Source organism: Pinus tabuliformis, chromosome X (assembly GCF_031772625.1).
Source record: "Pinus tabuliformis cultivar Carrire ecotype Pingquan chromosome X, CPIR1, whole genome shotgun sequence".
Taxonomy (NCBI): Eukaryota; Viridiplantae; Streptophyta; class Pinopsida; order Pinales; family Pinaceae; genus Pinus; species Pinus tabuliformis.
In genome coordinates, this window is record NC_142308.1 from 47,376,099 (window position 1) to 47,403,783 (window position 27,685).

General features: G+C 39.3%; 2 protein-coding genes across 2 annotated transcripts in view; one reads left to right on the top strand and one right to left on the bottom strand.

Annotated features, from left to right (window-relative positions):
- The window catches only part of LOC149138249 (DEAD-box ATP-dependent RNA helicase 10-like), a 263,262-nt gene extending 250,024 nt beyond the window's left edge, over positions 1-13,238 (top strand). The window contains exons 9-11 of the mRNA XM_089450307.1: positions 12,393-12,504; positions 12,591-12,679; positions 12,840-13,238. Of these exons, the coding sequence (XP_089306433.1) occupies positions 12,393-12,504; positions 12,591-12,679; positions 12,840-12,974 (336 nt within the window). The 3' untranslated portion in view covers positions 12,975-13,238. The remainder of the gene's footprint in view (positions 1-12,392; positions 12,505-12,590; positions 12,680-12,839) is intronic.
- Positions 13,239-23,490: 10,252 nt separating this feature from the next.
- LOC149138250 (polyadenylate-binding protein 7-like) lies at positions 23,491-23,968 on the bottom strand. Its single transcript, XM_089449509.1, has one exon. It carries the CDS (start codon positions 23,966-23,968, stop codon positions 23,501-23,503), a length of 468 nt encoding a protein of 155 aa, XP_089305635.1. The 3' UTR covers positions 23,491-23,500.
- Between the last annotated feature and the right edge of the window lie 3,717 nt (positions 23,969-27,685).

Below are 27,685 nucleotides of genomic sequence, written 5' to 3' on the forward strand. Positions count from 1 at the left end.
TTTTTTTTGGGGGGTAAAACTTTGCTGCATTAGCGCTGCACCATTTTTCCTATTTTACAGACATAAGCCTTTCCAACTGCACAAGAATTGCCTTAATCAGAGTCCATATGTGGAAGTTATGCTAGTCAGAGGTTGAGCTTCAAGTTTTGGCCACCATAATTCGAGATGATGCTACGCCAGCCCCCGTTATTCATGGAAAAGGTGCTAGCCATCTAATCATGATGAAAAGACTCTACAAGCGCCAATATTTGTAACTCTAGTTAAGAGTTGGAGTCAAATTTAACCAATAATAGGCTATTAGGCTGTTATAACCAAACAACTAAGAAGAAAAGGGGTTCCATTATTTTCGAGTGCATTTTGTTTCATAGATGAGCAAAGTATTCAAGAGAGATAGGGAGAGAGCACACAAAGAGGATTTGTGCACTATAGTAGCCCACAAGCCACAAGCCTTACTTCTTTGTGCTTGCAACCATTTTCTATCTAGAGAAAGAGAGAAAGTGACCTCATCTTCCAACTGGGTTTTCTCCCAAAAGGGTTTCCCAGATTATATTTTGTGTCAGTTGTGGTTTGTGAGCTTTATTTCGTTGTTCTCTATTTTTTGCATAATTATTGCATGCATACACAATAAACAATGATCTATAGATCTAGAAATCTAAAGAGAAATAAACCCTCAAAAGTATAGATTTCGGATCTTTAAGTATAATTTGACCATATCTGTTGTGACGAACTATCCAATGGCATACCCATGGCATTTTATGGATCATTTTGGTATTATAGCAAGTTTCTTTGTGTATATTGTGGAGATTTGCAGGGGATCTAGATTGCCTAAGCCAAAAGTCATAAAACCATAGTCATAGTCGAGGAATTTGTCAATAACCCTCGTGATTCTGTAGAGGAGAGGTTTTCATGGTTGGAGGCACAATTGCAGATGTAAATCCTAATGTGAGTTTCATCATGGCATCCCTGACCAATAAGTTCGGACTATTCGAAGAAGATGTGGGTTTTAATAGAGAGGAGAGGTTTGATCAGAGGGGAGATCAAAAGATTGGGAAGAAGAAATAAAGGAGTCATAGAAAGAACCCAAAAAAGATCCACCCAGTTCGAGTGTTGTGAATCATTTACAATCCTTGTTTAAAATGGAAGCAAAGGTTGATATCAATCCATACCAAGGTGAGATCGACGCTCTGAAGCTAAATCATTGGTTGTAACAACTAAATTTTTTTAGTGTTCATCATTTAGAGGAAGAACAAAGAATTTTATTTGCGCGATTGAAATTAGAAGGCCATGCCCTAACTTGGTGGGAAAGCCCCACAAAGTCCTTGAGGTTGGAGAGAGATCTTCCAATGATTAAGTGGGAAGACTTTAAAACCCTCATAAAGTCACAATTTTACCCTATTAGTTATGTAGAGGACCAGTGGATCTGATGGCACTACTTCAGCCAGACGTAGGGGCAGTGTACAGGAGTACACCATAGAGTGTACAAAGATGGTCATTTTGTTGGGTATCTTTCCAAAGAACCCAGATATACTTCTCAAGTGTCCGGGTGTTTGCACAACCATTTGCAAAAGCTATTGATGTTGTTCAAGCCTAGATTAGTGGATGAGGCTTGTGTGCAAGCATAACTTTTGAAAACATAGGCTTGAAGAAAGACAATCAAGTCGATTAAAGCAGAAGGAGCACTAGGACACTTCTAAGGAAGGGAAGAAGAAGTGGAAAGGGGGAAAAGATAAAAATATTGCAGCCACAACATACAATGTGGAGACCCTAGCAACAACTGCAACCACTGTAGCATTGGTAGACATACAAAGGAGAAGTGTTGGAAGTTGCATCCAGAGCTTAACCTGAAGAATAAAGAGAAATATAATAAGAAGAAGAATCTCATTGCCACTGATTCGAGCAACCAAGTTGAAAGCAACTCTGTCGTGGATGAGAAGATTGTCTATACATCAATGCAAAAGGAGGTGAATTTGAGTAGGCCTCAACAACAGGAAGAGAACGAAGAGACCAATGTCTTCCAAATGAAGATACATGTTAAAAAAACCAAGATTGATGCTCTATTTGACTCAGGATCACAGACGAATCTCATTGCAGTAGAGCTGGGCAACAAATCTATTTGACTTAGGATCACAGACGAATCTCATTGCAGTAGAGTTGGTCAACAAATTGGGATTGGAAGTTCGTGATCATCCAAGCTCATATCCATTGGGATGGGTAAATGATGATGAGAAGATATAAAAGTAACGAAACAATGCAAAATTCGATTTGTTATTAGTGTTGATTTTATTGATGAAGTAGAATTAGATGTAGTTTTCGCTGATGTATGCAGAGTGGTGTTTGGAAGTCCCTACATGTACATGCATGATGCAAAATTTATGCAGAGAGCCAACTAGTACCAACGTGTAAAGAATGGAAAATCGTTCACCAGAAATGCACACAAAGGCAAGTCGAAAATTTCGTTGGTAATTGCCAACCAAGCTAAGAAATTGATCAGTTCTAGCAAGAAGTTTGTTTTACTATTTTTAAGAGAAAATTAGTTTGTAGAAGAGTCAGTAAGAGCAAAGGCATCCCTCAAGGGGTGTACTAAAAGACAAAAACAACAACAGGAAGTGTTGCTACAAGCATACAGGGATGTGTTCTAGGAGCCTAAAGGGATATCACCTAAGAGGGAAGTGGAGCACGAGTTCCAAGTTTTGTCAGACTTCCCATTGCCAAATATTGGGTTGTTCATACCGTTTGTTATAGAAGTGAGGTGAAGAAACAATTGCAACAATTACTAGAATATGTTGTCCTTCGACTAAGTACATCACCATGTGGGTCACCCATCATAATTGTGCCAAAGAAGGATGGGACGTGGTGAATGTATATAGATTATAGGGCGTTGAACAAGATCATACTCAAGAACATGTACTTCTTGCCCAAAATAAATGATTTTCTGGATTAGTTGCAACAAGTGAAATACTTCACCAAGCTATACTTGAAGTTTGGATAAAACCATGTTTGAGTTAGAGACGAAGATACTTGGAAGACCACCTTCAAAGCCAGGTGAGGTTTGTATGAGTGGTCAGTCATGCCATTTGTCTTATGCAATGCACCAACTACATTTATGAGGTTAATGAATGATATATTGTGTCCTTCAATAGATTAATTTGTTAGATCTCAAACTTTTGTGATCCATATTGTAAATGAGAATGTCTTTTGCATTAATCACATCATTAGGATTTGGTCGACGTTTCGAACCAACTAATGTGGTTCATCCTCAGGACAAAGGTGAATAATAGATTAATTTGTTATTGTCTATTTGGATGATACACTGGTATATACTATATAGTGCTACCTGAGAGGAGCACATCTCACATTTGACACCAGGTGTTGGAGACATTAAAAAAGCACTAGCTGCTGGCAAATCTCAAGAAATGTGAGTTTGCACAATAGTCTTTGGTGTATCTGGGATATGTGATAGGTGGAGGAGAGGTGAAAATAGATCTTGCCAAGATGGAAGCCATCATGAAGTGCTTGGTACCTACAAATGCTTTTGAAGTTAAGAGTTGGGGGTAGCACATTATTTGAGCAAGTTCATAGCCTCTTTTTTAGTAGTAGCGCCACTCCATGTCGTAATAACGAGTGGGAAGAGTTTTCAATGGGGAAAGGGTCAGTAGAGGGTCTTTGAGGAGCTAAAGAAGAAGATCAGTCAAACACCAATTTTGGCATTTTCAAACTTGCAACAACCCTTCAAAGTGGAAACGTATGTGAGTCAGTATGCTATGGGAGCAGTCTTGATGCAGGAATGAAGAACTGTATGCTACCATTTTGAAGTATTTCATGAGGTAGTTCTTAACTACCTTACCTACACCAAGGAGCTTTATGCCTTGGTGCAAGTTGTGAAGAAGTGGGAACACTATTTGATGGGAAAGGAAACAGTTATTCACACGGATATCTAGCCACTTCAGTACTGTAGGACCAAAGTAAGCTACAACAAACAAGGCATTACAAGTGGATGGGGTTTCTAGAATAGTTTAATTTATTGATCAAGTATAAGAAGCACAACACAAACAAGTTGGTCGACATGCTTTCAAGGTCATCCACATCCATGGAGCCATTTACCCATGAAGCATACAAAGAGGCATATTTAATAAGGTGTTTCAACAATTGTAGAGCTAGAGTCATGCGCACGACAATGACAACACAATTGACTACCATCTCTAGGATGGGTTACTCTACAAGTTGAATACATTATCTGTTCCCAAAGGTGAGTGATTGTAGTTGATTAAAGAGGCTTACACCTTGAAGGTTGTTGGGCACTTTGGCCCATGATGCAAGAGCAGGTAGCTAGGTTCATAAGAAGAAACATGCTTTGTTGTAATAACAAGCCTAGTAATAGGAAATAGGGTCTATATCATCTCTTACGTGTACCTAGTCATCCTTGGGAAAGCATTTCCATGGACTTTGTGGGAGGTTTACCAACAATCAGGAAGGGACATGGCTACTTGTTCGTGGTAGTTGACAGGTTCAACAAGATGTGTGTTTTGATGCCCTGTAAAAAAACATCAGTGGACAAGAAGCAACAAACTTGTTCTTTGGATAGGTCTGGGTGCACCTAGGGACACTGAGGGGTGTCGTTTTAGATAGGGACACAAGATTTCTTAGTGCATTCTGGATTACATTGTGGGAGATGATAGGCATGAAGCTATAAAGAGGTCTACAACATTCCATCCACAAACAAATGAACAGATAGAAGTAGTCAACATGACTTTGATGCAACATTTGACGGGTTACAATTAGAAGCATCTAAAGACCTGGGATGAAAATGTAGTCTATATGCAACACTCTTGTAATAGAGTAGTCCACACTTTTATTGGTATACCCCCATTTGAAATTTGTTTTGGATATTTGCCACCTTCACCTTTGGATATTGCATATGGGTACAACAAACATTGTAGAAGTCACAAGAAAAATATAAGCCAAGAATGATCAACACAAAATAGAGAAGTCATTTAAGGTTGGAGACAGAATATGGTTACAATTGAACAAGAAGAGGCTACAAGGCCTTGGTAGGAAAACCAAGGCTATGTGATATGGTCCCTTTGAAATACTAGAAAAGGTGGGAGATAATGGCTATTGACTCAATATACCCCCCTACATGTGCATTTAATCAGTTTTGAATGTAGAGAATCTAAAACTCTATGAGCCTTCCATGTTAGATCAGAAAGAGGAACAAATCCTACCTTCAATAGAGGAATTGGCCCTTGATTCTCATGTGGAGTTGACAAAAGATACAATTTTGTAGAGGAGGTCCAAAATTATGAGACAAGGGTAGCATGACCTTTGGCAGATTAGGTTGAAAGGACAACTGACAGGCAAAGGCTAAATGGTACACTCGAGAGGTGGAGGAAAAATTTTCTCACCTCATTAGAAGCTTTTGGGGACCATAAGCCTCCCAAAATGGGGCTTTGTGATCCAAATTGGACTATTATATTGTTTTTCATCCATCTCATTGCTTTCAAAGCGGGAGAAGTGGAGGAATCAACTCACAGTACCATTTTTACAAGAAGAACCCATTTTGGCAAATTGGGGTATGAAACCATCCGAGAAAATTTTGAGCCATAAAATGACTTTTTTTGGGGTGTGAAACTTTGTTGGTTTAGGGCCACACCTTTCATACCTATTCTACACACAAAGACCTTTCCAACGACGCAAGAATCGCCTGTTAGAGAGGATGCCATGTCAACCCTCATTATTCATGGAAAAGGGACTAAGCATGTGATCATGATGACGAAGACTCTAGAAGAGGCAATATTGTAACTCTAGTTAAGAGTTGGAGTCAAATTTAACCACTAGTAGGCTATCAAGCTATGTTATAATCATGCCACTAGGAAGAAAAGGGACTCCATGTTCTTGGCATGCATCTTGTTCCATAGATGAGCAAAGTAGCTGAGAGGGATAGGGAGAGAGCACATAGAGAGGATTTGTGTCCTGTAGTAGCCCACAGGCCCCAAGCCTTACTTTTTACTTGCAGCTATTTTCTATTTAGAGAAAGAGAGTAGAGCGACTTCACCGTCTAGCTGGGTTTTCTCTCGTAAGGGTTTTTCAGGTTATCTCTTTTGGTAATCATGGTTTGTGAATTTTTATTTCGTTGTTCTCTATTTTTTGCATAATTATAATTTGCATGCATGTGCAATAAACAATACTTTACGAAACCATAAATCTAAAGAGAAATAAACCCTCAAAAGTGTAGATTTTGCATTATTAAGTATAATTTTATTTGATCTATCGTGATGAACTGTCTAGTGGAATATCCACGGTAGTTTACAAATCACCAAGGGTAATGGTGAGGGATCACAACTGGGGAAGAAGAAAGGCACAAACAAGCTCAAGTGCTTCATTTGTCAAAAGAATGGGCATTATGCATCACAGTGTTCAGATAAGAAGGGGAATGGGAAGTTGCACTAGACGACATCAACAAAGGTACAATTTGATGAGTTTGTAGCAAAGTTCGAGAAGGACTTCTCATTGTTTTGTTGTCTATCTACAGGTCGGGGAAGAAGAAAGGCAAGCCATGAGATGGAGTCTAAGGCTAGCATGCAAGGAGATGGAGAGGAGGACTTGGCCTTGGTCAGTTAAGCTAATAAGAGAAAATGGAAGGGTTCCAAGGTTAACAATGAGGGATCACAATCGGGGAAGAAGAAATACTTGAGCAAGCTCAAGTGTTTCATGTGCCGCAAGAATATGCATTAAGCATCAGAGTGTTTGGAGAAGAAAGGGAAGGGGAAGTCACAACAAACAACAACATCAACAAAGGTACATCTTGATGAGTTTGCAACGAAATTTGAGGGCTTCTCATTATTCTCTTGTCTATCTATGAACACCATCACCAAGAGTGCTTGGTATGTGGACAATGGTGCATCACATCATATCACAAAAGCATGGGAGTGGTTTAGTAGTCTAACGAAGAAAAACTCAGGGATTAATGTGGAGCTTGGTGGTGATGCCAAGTATGTAGTGAAGGGAGAGGGAACCATTAAGTTCATGCTCAAGTCAAGAGGAACATTGGAGGCCAAGGACATGTGGTATGTACTAGGGATGAAGAAGAACTTGCTCTTAGTATCAATGATGGAGGACAGGGGATATATAGTCATGCTTAGGAATGGGAAATTGCTCATTGTACAAAGGATTATAGCCTAGACACAATGGTCGCCATCGGGGTTAGATAGGGCAACTTATATAGGTTTCAAACCTATTTTGGCTTTGATACATGACAATGGAAAATTATGCAAGTTTTAGCACAAGAGGATGGGACATTTGCACTACAGAGCATTGCCAATCTTGACAGAGATTTTCATTGGTCCCCCAAAGTTCAGTGTTGAGCAGTAGGGCATGTGCAAAGGGTGTGCACCTAGCAAGAATGCCAAGGCTACTTTTTTTAGCAACAAGAATAGGTCCAAAGGGATCCTGGATCTCATTCATTCAAATCAAAATGTATGTGGACTAATGTCAGTGGCATTAATACAGGAAGTGTTGTACTATATCATGTTTATTAACGATTATTCCAGGAAAACTTGGATCTTTTCATGAAGACCAAGGATGAGGTATTAAGATGATTCTGGGAGTTCAAGGCCCAAGTGGAGAACTACATAGAAAAGAAGATCAAGGCCTTGAGGTCAGATAATGGGGGTGAGCACACATTTATGACTTAAAAGGATTTTCCCGATGCAAGTATTAAGAGGGAGTTGACAATCTCGTACAACCTTTAGTAAAACAGGGTTGCAGAGAGAAAAAGTGGTCCATCATTGGCTCAACGAAGGCTATGATACATGACCAAGATTTGCTTATGTTTCTTCGAGCAAAAGTGTGTAACACTGCAATGCATGTGCAGAACATGAGTCTTCACAAGATATTGGGGGACAGTAATCCAAAGGAGGCATTCATTGGGGTGAAGCAAGAGATAGAACATTTAAGGATCTTTGGTTTTCCAATGTACATTCATGTGCATGTGGAGAAGAAGACGAACTTGGAGTCTTCAGGAGAGAAGGGGATATTTGTTGGATACAATGAGACCTCAAAAGCTTACAATATCTTCATGCAAGTACAAAGGAAGACAAATGTGAGTAGAGATGTTGAGCTTAAGGAGAACTTGACATCTAGAAAGTCTCCTAAGTTGCCACTAGCAGTTACAGAGACAAGGAGTAGGAGGCTCGAAAGCGAGAACAACATTCAAAGACTTCTAGTTCAAGGTGTCAATATTCAAGTGGGGAGGAGTTAGTAGCTCCTTCCAATTTTATTAGGAATCCTAGGTGGTTTGAGCAAACATTAAAGGATGCTTAGGAGCATGTTGAAGCGCTTAGGAGCACATTCATGGAGAGCAGGCCTTTGAAGAAGTTTTTGAACTGCATGGCATTTTTTACTAACATCATTGAGGAGGCAACAAAGCGGGTGGTTTGGTGGAATGCCACGGTGAAGGCTAATGCATGGAACATTGTGCTTGGAGTGTTAAATTCTCGAAGCTCAACAATCAGTTTAATGTGCTAGTAAATTTTATACCCAGATTTTAATTTTCCCGAATAGCCAAAAAATTTAAATCTGAAATCTATGTACAATTTACACAATTGAGCTTCTAACAATTTATGCACACAAAAAAGTAAATTTAAACACCCAATGTTTACACAGTTATGTACCTCGAAAAAACCCCTAGTGTGGAGTAAAAATAACAAAAATGAATTTTATTAGGTTTCAAGAAAATATTACAACAACAGCCTCAGAAATCGGTGCTTCCCTTTTGCTTGGTATGGCCTGAAGCCCAAGACTCAACCTCTTTTCCTATTCATTCAACCTAGAGTATGGCCCCTCTCCTTAGTTGATTGATTTTCTTGTTTTTCTTCCATGTCGACCATGTTCTCTCTCACTCAAAGTGATTTCCAAAATAATGTGTCCTTCACTCACTCATTCTAGAAATTTATAATTATTCCAAGACCAAATACCATGGGTTATCAGAATACCATGGGTCTATATAATGGGTTATCAAAATACGGGTCTATGGGTGCAAAGCCCCATCACTTAGCCCACTTGCCCGACACATAAGAACACTCCCAATTCTACCCAAAACATCAACAAATCTAGTGCCCAAAATCTAGCATGGTATCAAAGCATGGTCTTTGGGAAGGGCAGTTGGATCTGAGATTTGCATAGGTGATAGCTCCGAGAGGGAGTTGTAGAAACTATTGTAGGTAGTAGCAGTGTTTTGAAGACCCATGCCAAGAGAGTTAGCCAAAGTATGGTAGACTACTTGTATGGGCCATGAAGGTCAAGATTAGCAGGCCTCGTGAGACATGGAGCACATCGTTCACATGAGTTGTGGACAATTATAACTTGGTGTGTAGACGGAGAAAAATGAACGAGAGATGCATTCATCAGATGTGCTAGGATCTTGAGAGGAGATCGAGACAAGAGAACGAGTGATTCATTATGATCCAAGTGTAAAGGGTTGTGAAGAGATCTGAGCTTGGAGGGGTCGAGTAAGGGCCAAATATGTTCTTGTGATAGGAGAGGGGTTGTTAGGTAGGATCGAGTTGGTCAGAGGGTTGAGATAGCCATTAGAGATCCAATTGAGAAACTTGGAGTTAAAGTCGAACAAAGAACTTGAGGGTCAAGAAGGCTTGCAATCTAGAGTTAGAGGGATTCAGGCTTTAGAGGGAGTGAGCGGGCTTAGAGGAAGACAACCTTTAGGTTCAAGAAGTCATGGTGCAAAATGGCCATGTAGGATGCCGAGGAGAGGGAGTCTTCTAGGAGCAGGGTGTCTTCGAAGAAGGGTCCCTATCATACAACTAGAATTATTTTTGTGTCATATGGAGTAGTTGTGGTAGCAAATCAAGGGTGGAAATGTGTTCCAGGTTCAAAGGTAGAGCCACTTCTAGGTGGTGTTGTGAGAATACATCCCTCACTAAGAGGGATTGTTGATGTTTTGGGTAGCATCAAGAGTATTATCACATGTGGGGCAAGTGGGCTAAGTGATGGGGCTTTGCACCCATAGACCCATGGTAATTTGATGACCCATGGTATAGTATTGCAAACTACAAGTACAAGGGTGAGTGAATCATTCTTGTGGCTTGGCAAGTGGGTTGAGCAGGGCACAGAGATGTGCAGGAGCACAAGACATTCAGACAGAGATTCTCTCAAGTAAGCAAGAGATCTGCATGAGTAATATTGCAGGTTTGTTGTGAGTGAGATACTTGGAAGGACATTCAAGTTTTTAACCTTTGCAAATTACTTTAATTAAAGGATTTATTAATGTAACTGTTTTTTATAAGAAAATGTGACTTAATCTAATGGAATGCAAAGGTTATTTGCATTAGTGAATTAGATGAAAATCGACCATTGATCTCTAATTGAGTTGAGGTCTAAACTCAAACGCCAATCAGTTTGGAGACTAAGGCATGGATTTGGCCAATAAATCAAACTTATAAAAATAAGGCTAGGTTAAGGGAAAAGACATATCAAGTGACCACAAGACAATGAGGTAGTGAAGATCTTAGTGTTTGGGTGCAAAAAGGACATTCATCCAAGTGTGCAGATTCTAAAGGAAGAGAGCAAGGCGTAGCAAGAGAAAGAGATGTATCAGCTAGCAAGATCAAAGGAGTGAGCAGGTATAGGTTTCTTCAGCTGAAAAAAAATTCTAGGTTTTGCTATTTTTAATTTTCCTTAGTGGGCATTTAATTTCCCAGGAAGGGAAGCCCTTGTATGCTGTAAAACTAATGTTAATGGATAGCATATTTGAAGGGTATATTTTATAAGGTTTGTTATTTTGCTTCCACTGTTTTAATTATTTATTTATCTGTTAAAATTCCAGCAGTGCATTTATTCAGTAATGTGCAGTAATTAAATTAATGGCAAATGATTTACTAGGAAATAACTTGCGAGAAGTTGGGGTTAAGGAAACTTAACACTTCATCCTTACCAGCATCCAATGTCAAATGAGAACAATCGGGATGAATTTGACAAGCCATTTCATCGATTAATTTCATTTGAGGGATATTGCCTCGATACACCTACTTAATAGTCAAAGCTCTTAGTTGAATGAGTATTGGGACTTGTGCATGGGTTCATTCAAATCGCAATATGCATTTGCAATTAGGTGGGGGAGCTATTTTCCATTAGAGTTCTCGTAAGTTGTTCATAGATACGGTTCGGATCAACAATTATGAAACGAAGTAAATGAATCCCTTTAAACGCTAGACTTAGTTGCAAGTACGGGCAAAAGGTTAATGGATGTACATTCGATTTTTTCTTTACTCTCGCCAGGTTTTGTCTACACTATGCAATCTCCAAATTTATCTTGAAATGAAACCTCTTCAAAAGTAGACAATCAAAGGACTACTAGCATGAAAGAAAGCTTTCTGGTTAGAGATCAAAATTCTAGTTTTATGGCACTGGTATGATGTCAAACTTTTAACCCTGCGAACTTGCATTACATTTAATAACACTCATCAACTGTGAATTCTTACTATGCTCTGATAACATGTAATTTGCATATAACAATAGCAGAAAAATCACAACAGTGATTGATTGCTTCTACAGCCCAGTATGGTAGAGAATGGAGATGTTGTCACGCGTGTGATCATATGTCAGCTTCAAAAAAATAAACACTTAAAACAAATAGTAATAATATTGCTATATGTTAGCAAAATATAGATATAGTAAAATTATATATATATATAAGGAGAGAGATAACTGAATTAATCATAAATAGAAATACTATAAATGTGATATTTATAGAGAATTATTGTTACAGTGCAAATATAATTATCCTGACAATAATCAGAACTATGTTTTTATTTATCCATATTTTGACAAGTGGTTGACTGAGGCTACAGTCAGCCTAGATCATCAAAAAACTTACACAAGAGGTTTGATTCCTCTCGGTGTTTGATATATTCTGTGTGTTTGATATATTCGCGGTTAAGATGAATCTATAGTGGTAGAAAAATCAATCTAATGTATATGCGAAAATAGATCTTTTATGTGAGTTTATGGAGATTGGCGATTTGTATTCCCATATTTTGGAAACTAGCTAAAAAGTTTAAGTTAATACGTGACACTATTAACTTAAATTACAACTTAATTTGAAGTATAATTAAGATATAATGATTTTAATAATCTAATTCTGATAGTAGCATTTTTGGCATATAATTTTATTATTTAAACTTTATATGTCAAATTTTGCCAGTTGTATTAGTTTTCCTTCGTTTTATATGCCAAATTTTGCTTCCCATCTCTTTTGAGAAGGATATTAAAGTCGTCACTAAGGTGATTCCAATAAGTTTTGGAAATGGACGCATTTAATCATGTGTACACTTCGTTCTTCTCTTTATTGCTGATATCTTTGCATGGACACTTTTCATCAGGATTATATTCACAGAGTGGGAAGAACAGCACGGGCTGGTCGGTCAGGTCTCGCAGTGTCTTTAGTCACTCAATATGATGTTGAGCTATACCAGCGTATAGAACAATTGATAGGTATAATTTACTTTACATTTTAGTTTTGGTATTATATTTGATATGAATGGACTGGATCTTGATTAGTTTGTGCATCTTCGGTATAGGTAAGAAACTCACTACATTTCCAGCCGAGCAAGAAGAGGTTTTACAGCTATATGAACGAGTTAACGAGGCCCAAAGAATTTCTGCCACGGTAAGATCCGTTTTATCATTTATGTTGCAAAATTAAAATCATAATATTTCAAGTATTAAATGCATGAATATTAGCATATCATGAGCTATGGGAAGTTTGTCTGTGTATATTATTCTTATTATGCTCGTCTTGGCTTTTCCCTGTTACGCTCGAATGGCAGAAAATTCGTGAAAAGGATGGCAACAAGAAGCACAAGAAAAGGAGGGGTGACGATGGGGATGATGGTGATGATGGTGATGAAGGATTTTCAGGTCCCAAAAGCAATAAAAATTTGAAGTTAAAGCGTCGGAGATGACAATGGTATCTCCATAGCATACAATTGTGTATTTTCAAGGTTAGAGATGATGCTATAGAAGTTGATCGGGCATGTATGTCAGATCCGTGGAATGTTTAAGAGCTAATATATTATTTTGAAGAAACTGCAATTCCTGTTTCATTTGAAGTTCTATAGAACAACATCAAGAATATGATTGTAAATTTTAGTTTGGAAGTTTCATTTGCTGACTTTTCAGTTCGCTGATTGTATGGGTAGCTCTTCCTCATAAGCTTCTTTGCACAATTCTACTGCTTCATATTCTTGAGTTGTTATAGTTTGTATCATGAATGTAACATTTTTTTATGAAGTAGACAATTTTGTATGTCTACATAATATACAACAAGAATGAAATCAGAGCAATCTTCATAAAGATATTGATCTGTGATCTTCTTGTGTTTTAGACGGTGAAATATGTCTGATATTGATATATGCAATGGAAAACTTCGAATGCCACAAGAATCAGGGCCTAGAAAATTTTATGTACGTAGGTAATATTTTGGTTATTTTGACCACAGTTGAAAAAACTAATTTTAGCGAATGACAAGGCCAGAGAAGGTTGCGTAAATTTGCTGAAAAAGCTGAGATACAATTATTAAAAAAACCACTTAAAATAGTTTTCCAACTCTAGTCCTGATTTTGTAGGATCAAACTCTCCGGGTCTGTAAACCTTGTTCCTAAATTTTGGTTAGTTTGACCGTAGTTGAAAAACTCGTTAGGTGAATGACAAGGACAGAGAGTAAGGGTACGTCTCAATCTCGGCAAATTTGCTGAACAAGCTAAAAGAAATTATTAAAAAAATCACTTAAAAAAGTTTTCCAACTTTAGTCCTCATTTCGCAGGGTCAAACTTTCCGGGACTGTAAAACCTGTTCCTAAATTTTGCACGTCGGTGAATTTTTGCAAGGCCGATTTCTCTCAACCCATTTTTGGCACCCAGCTGGGTATGACTCGGGGGTTCAGTCAAATCATGCGAAAAGTCTATTCTTGAGTTCCCCGGAAGATGAACACCTGTTCTCTGATTAGAGTTGGTAAGGGAATCAAGGCGAATTAAGATCTGATCGCCTCGCAGGCTCAAATTTTTCTGGTGATTGGCTCTGTCGGTAGACGAGTAGAGTGTTTTAGATATCAAGTCTTCCTTTCTATCTAACGATAGAGGTTTCAGGTTTGGTGATTTGATTCCGTGCAGTTTTAGTTTCGAAGTTTGTCTCTTTTGCACGAGTTAATAAATATGCTTGTGAAAAGCTCTCTCAAGCTCAATGCATGATGTGCCCTTGATAAGGCATATTAATTTGTATTTTTTTCAACCTTTGTCTCAACCTATAATGGCTTTTATGATATATATGCTTTTGTACAAATAGGCGTTAATGTGTTCGAAGTCAGTATTGGGTGTAATTTAGGCGTTAATGTGTTCGAAGTCAGTATTGGGTGTAATATCCCAAATGTCGCACATAATATTTATTCTTATGTGAAAAGGGAGACCTTTGATCTTATAAACCTAGAATATATTGTTTTTATTTTTATCTTGAATTATAAAGATCTTATCCAAATTTTGGATTATATAATATATTATTATTATTTTGTGAATGGTGAATTTGAAAAGTATTTTCATATTTAACAATTTGGCTGTCAACCTAATAGATTTTATGATATGCTTTTGTACAATACATATGAATGTGTGAATGTGTTTGAAGTCGGAATTTGTTATAATTATAATTTCCAAAATGTTGCACACTATTTATTCTTCAATGTTCTATTTATTCTTCTATGTTAAAAGGGGAGACTTTTTATCTTAAATCCAAATCCTTTAATTATAAGGTTTTTTATCCAAATTTTGATGGGAGTACATAATATATACAATACATGTTAATGTGTTCGAAGTCAGAATTTGTTATAAGTATGTTGTATTTATTCTTCTATGTTAAAGGGGAGACTTTTTATCTTAAATCCAACCCCTTTAATTATAAGGACCTTTATCCAAAATTTGATGGGAGTACATAATATATACAATACATGTTAATGTGTTCGAAGTCAGAATTTGTTATAAGTTTAATTTCTGTACACAATATCTATTCTATGTAAAAAGGGGAGACCTTTTATCTTAAATCCATTCTGAGACCTTTTATCTTAAATTCATTGTAAGTGTGAATTTGTTATAATTATATACAATACATATTAATGTGTTCAAAGTCAGAATTTGTTACAAGTATAATTTCTGTACACAATATTTATTAGACCTTTTATCTTAAATCCAACCCCTTTAATTATATGGATCCAATCAAATTATGGATCCAAATTTTGATTGGAGTACATAATATATACAATACAACTTAATGTGCTCAAAGTGGGATTTATATGGATTCAAATTTTGATTGGAGCACATAATATACACAATACAAATTAATGTTTTCAAAGTCAATTCTGTACACAATATTTATTCTATGCGGAAAGGGGAGACCTTTAATCTTAAATCCAAGTCCTTATGAAAAGTTGGTGGATATTATTTTTATAATTAATTATATGGATTTTTATCCAAATTTTAATTCGATTACATAATGTTTAATAATGGAATTTACAACTATTTTTATATTTAACAATTTGTTTTCAACCTAGTAACTTTTATAATATAAAATGTGTTTAAAGTAAAAATTTGGTATAATTTCCAAAATGTTACACTATATTTTGTGTAAAAAGGGGAGACCTTGATCTTATATATACCAACTTTTATAAAAAAATTAGAATATCTAACTTTAATAAAAATTTAGAATATATCATTATGAATTTCATAAATTTTTATTTAAATTTTGATTGGATAACAAAAAGGACTTGATTTTATATATACTAACTTTTATATTAAAAAAAAAAAAGAATATAAGAACTTTAATAAAAATTTAGAATATATCATTTTTATGGTCAATTTCATAATTTTTTATTGGATTATATTATTAAAATGAGTACTACTAAAAATAAATGTAATAAAATTATTAAAACTAGAAATATTATATCATCTTTGTAATAGCAGTAGTTACAAAAAGCTTCAGAAAAACCCTATAAAAAAAGTCTCGAAGGTTGTAGTTTTTGCTATAAAATCCAATAGCATTGTAAGTTCCATTAGCCATAAGCTTATTGAAAGCAACCCTCTTACTCCTAGGATTTATGGTCTTTGTAAAATACATAAAGAGGCCCCCCCTTCAAACCCATTATCAACACCATTGGTAGGTGAACTTATCTCCTAGCTAAATATTTAGCTCAAAAACTTAAGCCTCTAGCTGCCCTGTCTAATACTATTTTCAAGGATTCCTCCTCGTTTGTCAATGAATTAAAAAGTTTAAAGTTTGAGCGAAGGGACATCCTTGTCAGTTTTGATGTTGTCTCACTCTACACCAATATCCCTATCAATGAAGTGGTTGAAGTAATCAAGCACGTCATTGATCCATATACGACTAAATTGGTAGAGATTCGCCTTACCTCTACCTTTTTTAGCTTTGAAGGTGAGTTCTATGAACAAACATGCAGTGTTGCCATGGGTTCCCCATTCTCCCTAGTTGTTGCCAACCTTTTCATGGAAGATTTTGAATCCAAAGCCTTGGCTTCTGCTCCGTTCAAGCCTAAGATTTGGAAGAGGTTTGTGGATGATACATTCATCAACTGGCCTCATGGTCATGAGAAGTTAGATTTATTCCTTCAACATCTTAATAATCTTTCAAGCTCCATTAAGTTCACCATGGAGATGGAGATTAATGGTAGTCTTCCTTTCCTTTCCTTTTGGAGGAAAACCCACACCGAGTAATACCTTCATGCTAACTCCCATCATTTTCCCTCTCAAAAGGTTGGTGTTCTAAACACTTTGGCCACTCATGCTCTTAGGGTCTCTGATAAAGATCACTTGGATGTTGAGAAAACCCATCTCCTTAAAGTTTTTTGGGATAGTGGTTATAGTTGGTCCCAAGGTATCAAAGCTTTCTTGAAGGCTAGCAAAGGTCCTAGATTAAAAAAAGATCAAAGAGAATTAGTTTCCAATGTTCAACTTCCCTTTATCCAAGGTACCATTAACAAGATTGTTTGGATTTTAAGGAAGCATAGGATCTCTTCTTCTTTTAGACCCCTAAATACTATTCGTAGCTCCCTTAGATCCGTCAAAGACCTGTTGGATCCAAAAGACATGAAAGGTGTTTATTTAATCCCATGTTCCTGTGGGACCCTGTTGGACACGTAATCCTCTAAGGGTTAGTGTGGAAGCCGAATAGACTAAGGAAGTCCAAGAGACCTTGGGATGTGGAACCCAACGGTCACACCATGTACTATAAATGTATATCATTTGTTAATAATAAATGTACTCACGTTTTATTTTTCATACTCTTTCTGCCATGTGTGTGTTTAACATGGTATCAGAGTTGTCATTAGGCCTGGGCATTTTCAGAGATTGTCAACGCTGCATTCTTTCCAGAATTTGTTTGCCATTTCCCTATTTATAGAAATATACTAATGCTGCTTTGCTGCACCTGGGCGTTCTAGTAGACCATTTCATTTTGTGAATGTAATGCGTTGAATCTGTCTATCGGTTGCTCTTGCCCTGTCAGAATTCTTCTATTCTAAACCCTGTCAAAATTTTGCCATTGAGCGTTGGTTAAATGTATCTTTGGCATGCATTTGAACGTCTGCTCATTAATTTTCCGTAACTCTAGTCAGTTCTGGCAGTGTGGAATCTAAAGGTTTCCGTAACTCCAGTCAGTTATGGCAGTGTGAAATCTAAAGGTTTCCGTAACTCCAGTCAGTTCTGGCAGTGTGAAATCTAAAGGTTCCTTTCCGTCAATTCCTTTAGCAATATCGCCATTGCATTTTCTTGTACTCCTTCCAAGAGTGATGATCAGAGGGTCGATCTTCATGAATGCTATACTATGAGCAACGAATCGTTGAGGGTCAAATAACAGAACGCTGCTTGAATCTTGAATCGCCAATTTGACTACTTCCAAGCTGCCTTTTCCCATTTCTACAATTCCTGTATTGTCTAAGTGGAATCTAGCGCTACCTCCTGAGGATTGTCGGTTGATCTTCGATGTGGTTAGTTCGAACACTGCCTTGAATGCCTCTCCTCCCATGCTGCGTTGCTCACCTTGTCCATACCTGTAAAGTCCTCGGATGTGTGGTGCGGTTGGGCGTCGGGTGAACGTGCACGCGCGCGCGACGGGCGTGCGATGGTGCGACGAACCGGGCGTGCGGAGGAAATGCGACGTTCCTACGAGCTATGTGTGACGAAACCGTGAACAATGAAATTACGACACTTGAAAGTTTGCGATGGTTTATACTCACGTTTGGAGGATTGTTATGAGGGGTTGGCCGACACACCACGGTGGGCAGGCCGACTTGAAATAAGCCTTGAACGAGGGTGTGCGTAGGGGTGTATGGGCGGTCGGCTGGGCAGCCCACCCACGCACTAAGGTTCATATATATGCTTGAGCGTAGAGCGTTCAAACATCATCCAACTTCGCACTTCTTACTTCGGTCTTGGAGTAGATTCACTTGTGCGCAGTTTTGAGGAGGATGAGCGCATAGCTCATGCGCTCCTCTAGTGAGTCGCACTTGGTGAAGAGGTGGATGCGTTGGGCAAGGCGTGCCCAAGGTGATCGTGCGGAGGTGTTTGTGCGACGACTTGGCGTGGGTGTCTTGGCGACTCGGGGGAGCGCCCGCCCACCGTGCAAGTGCGCACGAAGGTGAGACGGAGGTTGGAACCGGAGATCGTTGAGTTGGGCAGGCGGTAGTACGTGCTGTTCACACGATTTGGGCGTTTGTCAAGAGTTGACAAGCGGGACTGCGTGTGGGCAGGGATACACGGTTTGGGCGTTTGCGACCAAACGGAGAACGAACCGGCGAAGATGTGCGACGAGGTGAACGACAGGTTGGAGAGTTGTGCGGCGACCGTGCGGAGGTGCCGACGAGCTGGGCAACCAAGTTTGCCGAAGTTGTGAAAATTTGGCTAAGTGTAAATTTGGGGTTTCCCAAGATTTAGCTTGGACATTGTAAAAATGATGATTATATAATATATTGATTCGGGCAGACTCATATTACAGGGAGTTGCCCCTCCCTTTATACTGTGCAGTTATGTTCTTGTTATAATTGCTGTTGATAATGAATGAGTATGGGTGTTCATCGGTATAAAGGATAAACATAATAATACTTGGTTGCGAAACACAAATTAACTAGGAAAAAGTGAATGTAGGCGTAGTCCACGAACATAATTATTGGTGAAAAGAAAGTGTTTGGTGGTGCCACACCTCGCTATAAGTGGTTGGAAGACTACCGCAGGTGTAGGGGCGTGACAGGTGGTATCAGAGCTTGGTTGGAGCTGGTGAGAAAGGTTGCTCGTGACGAAGTGACAATGGAAGCAGGTACTTGCAGGTGAAGGAAGCTGGTTTCACATACAAGTGGAACAAGGGCTGGTTCATGGTTGTAGGGAACTTGGTGAAGTTGGTGAATGGTGAGACAGGTTTAGCAGGGGTGAAGCTTAGTGCTTGGGCCAAGCTGAACGACAAGACATGGCAGGTTGGGAAGAATGCGAAGGGAAGCTCTTGCTTACCTTACACAGATTGAAGAGGTTGAAAGAAGAGAATCCCCGGATTCGAAAGGAACTTGAAGTCTTGGAAAAGAATGTTGAAGACGAACTTCTTCAACTTGGTTGGACAATGGAGCAAGGTGAAGTTGCAGATTGTGCTATCAAGAAAGAGGAAGCCGTGATGTTTGAAGATGTTGCAGACATGACAACGTTGGAGGATGAACTTGAGATTGATCAAGTTGGACCAGGATTGTGCAGTTTGCAGACATGGATGGATGAGGATACTCATTTGGAGGAACCTCATGATGATAGAGGGCAAGGATTGTTGATTGTTGCAGGACTTGTTGGGGTTGTTTGTGACCTTATGGTAGAAGGTACAAAGGCCCTTGACAAGGGAGGAACATGATGATCGTTGTGGAGGATTGGGTCATGCTTTAGCCACTTTGGCTAAGTGCCCTGCATGACTCATGGACAGATTGGAGGGCACACTCTTGGGTGGACTTCTCATGGCCGAGACCAAGAGATAGTCTTGGTGGACACTTTGGTGGAGGAGCTATGATGGAGGGACTCATGACATGATGATATGGTTGGGTGACCGAGTTCACTAGACCGAAGATAGTAGACTTGGATGAGGATGACCGATTGTTGTGATGGGTCTACTTGGTTGGACTACATGGGCAACTTAGTCATGGACATCAGGTTGGAGACATGGGGCATGACAGTATTATGCAGGGACATTATGTGGGAGCACTTATAGAGGTGTCACTTATGGGCATCCAATGAGGAAGTGCCAAGGAAGGGATGTTGTGCAGATGGAATCGCTGGTGTGACATGGAGATTATTACTTATGAGCCGATGGAGAAGTTGTGCACTCTTGTACAACAAGACCATGAACTTGGATGGAGTTGTGAGTAGATTATGGAGCATTCCTACTACATGGAGAGTTGAGGCATCTTGCAGGGACCTTTGGGCCGAGACTTGTATGCTTGCTGAGATGTTGGTTGGAGATGACTCATGGAGCTCATGATGACATGAGGTTGTGACTTTTAGGGACTTCATATATGGTGGACTTAGAGGATCTGATGCATTGAGGAGCTGAGGTCAGAGACTTTGATGCAGTATGGGATGCATACTTTCAAAGTACATGTATGGGCATGGCTTGGAAGAGTGACTTGATGTAGGGGATCGATATGGGACACTTTGGAGTGATGGAGTTACAACGATGATGATGCCTTGGTGGCAACACTTGGGCATGGGTTGAGCCGAGACTCAACTACTTTGGACAACATGTTGCAGATGAGATGAGGGATACTTCATGGACCTGAGCATGGCTTACTTATATGGATATGGATTCTGATCGAGTTGAGGATGTGACAGGATGTTTTGAGAAACAACTGATGGTGGCATGGGGATGTTCACTCTCATGGTTTGAGCGTGACAGTTGGACTGGCCATCCGACTAGTTCAGACATGGGGACATGTAGTGTACAGAGATGTGTTAGCATTATGTTGGAGTATCATGGCAGCGGTTCACATGATGACACATGATGAGGTCGACACGGATGTTACAGTGGGCATGTAACTTGATAGAGGGGCCAGCCTTCCATGGTGGAGTAGCATGTGGAGATTGTGACAGGGTGATCGATGATCATGGATTGAGATGATCTCTGATGGATGGCACACCGATGAGGTGTATACCTTGGTGTGGTTATCTTGGTGACAGATGGTTGTCGAGGTGAGACATGGTGGAGATGGTAGTTCTACATATGTTGCAGTGATGGTTGCAGTATGTGGAGGAGTTGACATCATGGATATTGATCATCTTGGTGGATGGCTACTAGGATGGTATGTTGTCGAGGACGACAATGATTTCAGGTGGAGGAGGATGTAAGGTCCTCGGATGTGCGGTGTGGTTGGGCGTCGGGTGACCGTGCACGCGCGCGCGACGGGTGTGCGATGGTGCAACGGGCGGGTGCGATGAACCGGGCGTGTGATGGTGCGACAGGCGAGTGCGATGAACCTGGCGTGCGGAGAAAATGCGACGTTCCTGCAAGCTATGTGCGATGAAACTGTGAACAATGAAATTACGACACTTGAAAGTTTGCGATGGTTTATACTCATGTTTGGAGGATTGTTATGAGGGGTTGGACGACACACCATGGTGGGCAGGCCGACTTGAAATAAGCCTTGAACAGGGGTGTGCGTAGGGGTGTATGGGCAGTCGGCTGGGCAGCCCACCCACGCACTAAGGTTCATATATATGCTTGAGCGTAGAGCGTTCAAACATCATCCAACTTCGCACTTCTTACTTCGGTCTTGGAGTAGATTCACTTGTGCGCAGTTTTGAGGAGGATGAGCGCATAGCTCATGCGCTCCTCTAGTGAGTCGCACTTGGTGAAGAACTCTTGGTGAAGAGGTGGATGCGTTGGGCAAGGCGTGCCCAAGGTGATCGTGCAGAGGTGTTTGTGCGACGACTTGGCGTGGGTGTCTTGGCGACTCAGGGGAGCGCCCGCCCATCGTGCAAGTGCGCACGAAGGTGAGACAGAGGTTGGAACCGGAGGTCGTTGAGTTGGGCAGGCGGTAGTACGTGCTGTTCACACGATTTGGGCGTTTGTCAAGAGTTAGCAAGCGGGACTGCGTGTGGGCAGGGATACACGGTTTGGGCGTTTGCGACCAAATGAAGAACGAACCGGCGAAGACGTGCGACGAGGTGAACGACAGGTTGGAGAGTCGTGCGACGACCGTGCGGAGGTGCCGACGAGCTGGGCAATCGAGTTTGCCGAAGTTGTGAAAATTTGGCTAAGTGTAAATTTGGGGTTTCCCAAGATTTAGCTTGGACATTGTAAAAATGATTATTATATAATATATTGATTCAGGGAGACTCATATTACAGGGAGTTGCCCCTCCCTTTATACTGTGCAGTTGTGTTCTTGTTATAATTTCTGTTGATAATGAATGAGTATGGGTGTTCATTGGTATAAAGGATAAACATAATAATACTTGGTTGTGAAACACAAACTAAGTAGGAAAAAGTGAATGTAGGCGTAGTCCACGAACATAAGTATTGGTGAAAAGAAAGTGTTCGGTGGTGCTGCACCTCGCTATAAGCGGTTGGAAGACTACCGCAGGTGTAGAGGCGTGACAATACCCCATCTCACACCTTCCTCCACGGTGAATGCTCCCATCACTGCTGCTGTGTTCCTTGATGATCTCTTGGCATTCATTTCAACAGAGACTGCGAGTTTGATTTGCAGCTAAACACACCCTCCTCCCACGCTGCGCTGTTCCACATTGAACATTGGTGGTTGTATCACCTGTTCTTGGTGGTGTTTGCCGTGCTCGTTCTTTTTCCAAAACGTGCTTGTGCTTTTGCCATAAGAAACTATCTGATGCTACTCTAGTGTTCCTTGATGATCTCTTGGCATTCATTTCAACAGAGACTGCGAGTTCGATTTGCAGCTAAACACACCCTCCTCCCACGCTGCGCTGTTCCACATTGAACGTTGGTGGTTGTATCACCTGTTCTTGGTGGTGTTTCCCGTGCTCGTGCTTTTTCCAAAACGTGCTCGTGCTTTTGCCAAAAGAAACTATCTGATGCTCCTCTAGCTATGGTAGATAAAAGGCGTCAAGGCCACAATGTTTCTAAGGTTATGAATTTGATTGGTGATGTGAAAGGGAAAGTTGTCATGGTATTGTTGTTTTGAGTTCTCGTCATTCGTCACAGTGTTGTTGCTGTTTTGAGTCCTCGTCATCAAAGAAATTGCATTTTTCACAAAAGTACTTTCCCATACAAACACCACAAGTAACGCAGGTTTGTTGAACATCTTGTCCAGTTCTACAAAGTGAACAGATAACCTTTCGAACTTCATGGCATGGTACATCATGTCTGTCAAGTGGATGGACATCCATTGAATTTTTGGCCTCATTATGACAATGCCTACAGTCAAAACGGGCTTGCAACTACATACGTCGAACCTCCCTGCGCTGAGCAATAGCTACATAAAGAGGTTTTCCATGCAACATATACCCCGATAAGTCTGCCAGAGCTTTGTTTGCTTCTTCTGGACTTGTAAAGCAAACAAATCCAAAGCCTCTACTAAGCCCCTTCTCATCCCGCATTATTTTTGCTGACGTGATTGTACCACAATGGCTAAATACACTTCGCAGTTCATCATCATCAATTGCATCATCAATGTTTTTAACATAAAGATTTGATCCCTGAGATTTTAATATCCTCTCTTGACGTCTTTCCTCGTATTGTCGCCGCAACATTTGCTCACGCTCTGCCTTCTTTTGAGCCCTTCCAACATATATTACCTTATTACCTATCTGCAAACCATTCATACTCTCGACTGCTTTTTTAGCATCATCTGGATCTTCAAAGTTGACAAATCCAAATCCTCTTGGCTTGCCACTTTCATCCTTCATTACAACATGGAGCCCTTATTTGGCATCTCCTGCGGTAGTGTGAACATCCATATTGCATGCATCCTTGATTAAGCGTATCTTCAGGCGGGTGTGGTGCTCACAAGTCAGGGCATATAAAGAGAAATCTGGCAGTGGAGGTTCTGGGTATGAAACCTCCGGAGGTCAAGGATCCAGAGGATTTGCTGTTTTTAACAGTGGTTCTGGTGCACGTTCCGGTTGGAAGGATTTTACCCCGACACATTCAGCTAGCAGAAACGACGACGAGCTCAACAAATTTCTGGCTCCTTCTTCACAATTCCATTTGCTGTCTCCCACACCGTTTTCATACATAATGCTGACCTCTATGCGCTGTTTTCATATATATAGCTGTTGTTTTGATATATATATGTGTTGCTTTTAAACACTGTTTTGGCATATATATGTTGTGTCTACGCTGTTTGGCCTCTTAGATCTCGAGCAAGCTAATTCATTGCTCGCTGCTGAACTGAATAAATAAGCCGAATGCCACCCAGTTGAACATAGGTAGAGGTTTTCAAATGGGAAAGGAGATGACATATGGAGAGGGAAATTAATGATTTTGCTTTGTAAGGATAGGTCTGGAAGTAAAGTTTTGTATTGCAACTTCCTCTTGATACAAAATTGTTGGTTGTGCCTGTGAATTAGATTGATAGTGATATATTACTGCGTTGTTGTTTTCTATCTGCATTGGAACCAAATTTACTATTTACATTCAATGGATTGTGAGCATTATTCAAAAGAAAGTATGCTTACCAGTTTGGAGGAAAAGGATTTTCAGGACCACGAAATATAGTTCCATAGTTAATTGTATGATACTTAGAGGTAAAGAAGTCTATATAGTCCCTTATTACAACAGGCAACATCAACTGAACCTGACTCTGTTGACCAGAAGGGCAAACATTTCATCAGATGTATCAACATCTTAAAGAAAATTTCAAATCAACTTTGGAGAAAAAGGGTGACTAGATATTGTAAGCGGGTGTTGCTCCTTCCTCATTGATCCATAGCTGTAATCAGTTTTTTAAACTGTAATTTTGACATTGGAGAAAATGACTCAAATTGGTGAAGTATTAGAGTTTTTGAAAACTCTTATACAATCTACTGTTGATGACACATTCCAAATCAGCAAAGGCTCTCTCTCAGAAATTCAGACATGTCTACAATATGCACAAGAACAGATTGAATTTTTGCAGCTTGAATCTCAACTACAACAGGAAGAATTACAGCAATGGAGTCATCATTTTGAACCTGTTTCTGTTCAGAAGATTGAAACAGACTCCCATAAACAACAAGACAATAATGTTACAGTTCATTCAGATTTAGTACCCTATAAAGCAACAAGGTTACATGTAGATGCAGAAGTTCAGCGTGCACTTCCCAAACCCATCATCAAACCTTGGGAAGAGCTTGTCCACAACAAGCGCAGAACTGGTCTTGGATATGACAAGGACGTGTCCTTTCATATTCCAGACTACTCCAAACCAATCCAATTTCAAAGTGTTGGATTTGTTTAGGACGATTCATCTTCACCTGCTTTTCATGACAGTTCACCTTCAGCTGTTTCAAATTCTAGTTCTCTTCCACTGCAGCAACAACAGATTGAAATGACAACACTGTGACCGAGTTGGCCATATGAAAGATCACTGTTTTGATCTTCATCCATGTAAGCACTGTCATAAAACCAGTCATTCTTCAAACAGATGCTTCAGAAACAAACCTCCTGCAAGAACAAAGATTCATCTTGGATGGATTGCTTCTTGGCAATGGGCATCAACAACCAAGAAGATATTCCAGTAACATGTCAACTTGTTCTAGAATATTGAACAGTATTGTAGTCGAGTTATCTCCATCATCTCACCATGTATCTGACAGGGGGGGGGAAATGATGGTCATCTACAAGCTTCAAAGTCACATCAAGCGAGCCTGAGCCACAACCTGCCACACTAGTTTCAGAGTTGTAGCCAGAGACAAAGATGCCCCTGAGCATGCCTTCAGTTGGTAATGCATCTTCAAAGAATTTGGGACACTTCCTCTAGCAGAAGACTTCAACTTCTTGTCAGTTTCGGAAGAGTTCCAGGAATTGCGTTAAGCATTCCAGAGTTGGTGGTAATCCTTAAACCATCATAGGTTGAGACCTCCCTTTTCAGGTTGAGGTTCTCCCTTTTATGCAGGGTGAGACCTCCCTTTCATGGTTGAAAGTTTCCCTCTTCAAAACATCAGGAACACTTCCTCTAGCAAAAGACTTGAGCTTCATGCCAAAATTGGAAGAGTTCTGGGAACTGCACTAAGCGTTTCAGTGTTGGTGGTCATCCTTAAACCACCGCCCTTTATACCAACATTTCAGGGAGCACATTCAGCCTAGTGTTGCGCATTTTTGCACATTTTGTATTACAATTCTCTTCTTGGACTCATACATAATCCTTCGGATTAAGGGGGGAATGTTGGACACCTAATCCTCTAAGGGTTAGTGTGGGAGCTGAATAGACTAAGGAAGTCCAAGAGACCTTGGGATGTGGAACCCAACGGTCACACCATGTACTATAAATGTATATCATTTGTTAATAATAAATGTACTCTCATGTTTTATCTTTCATACTCTTTCTGCCATGTGTGTGTTTAACAGACTCCCTACATTGGATAAATTGGTCGCTCTATTAATCAAAGAATTTGTGAGCATGCGGTTGATATAAGAGATTGTAGGACTCACTCCTCGACTTTGGTGGAACATTCCGACAAAACTAAACACCATGTTTGTCTAGAAGATTATCATGTTATTGCCAGGATCAACCACTTTCATCATCGTAAGTTTAAGGAAGTTATTGAAATTGAAAAGAGGTCTATCACGTTGAATAGGGATGATGGGTGGAAAATTAGTAGTTGTTGGATCCCCTTTCTTTTTCCCTAGGTTTTTACCCTTCCCCTTCTCCTTTCTTAGTGTTGTTTTCCCTTCCTTTAGGTTGATTCCTTCGTGTTTTCTTTTCTTCATTTCCTTTTTTCATTGTTCCCTTGATATCTTGCTTTCCCCTTCTCTTTTCTTGTTTTTTAATTTTATTATTATTATTATTATTATTATTATTATATATTTTAAGTAATAAGGCTAAGTCAAGGTAATAATATTATCTTTTTTTTTTTTTATTAATATTATTTTATCATAGCATGAAGATGAATCTAAGTAATAAGATTGAGTTAAAGGAATAATATTATCATTTAGTTATTTTTTGAAATTAATACTATTATATCAAAATATTAGGATTAAGTCAAAGAAATAATATTAAATCATTTTGATGTTATATTAAGATATTAAGAACATATTATTAGAAACATTTTTTAGGATTAGATTTAGGAATTTCTTTTTATTTATTTTTTGAAATTATTATTTTTATTTCAGAGTAATAATTTCAAATCAAGATAATAATTTTAAAATTATATCAAAATAAAAATAACGTATTTTTATTTTGACTAGATTTAATATTTTCTTTTATATTATTTCCTTAACGTCTATTTTGATTATTTTATTGTTTCCTTCATTGTTCATTTCTCCAACTATTTTGCATCTCTACATTATATATAATGGTTGTGTTGGATCAATACTTTCATCCAAGTCCTGATGATGAACCATACTTAGTGGTTCGAAATGTGTTGACAACAAAAATTGAGATGTGATTTACCGAAAGTATTCTCTCATAAAATCACTTTCCT

Coding starts and splice junctions, on each gene's coding strand:
- LOC149138250 (XM_089449509.1), bottom strand. CDS start 23,968: ATGAAGGATGAAAGTGGCAAGCCAAGAGGATTTGGATTTGTCAACTTT.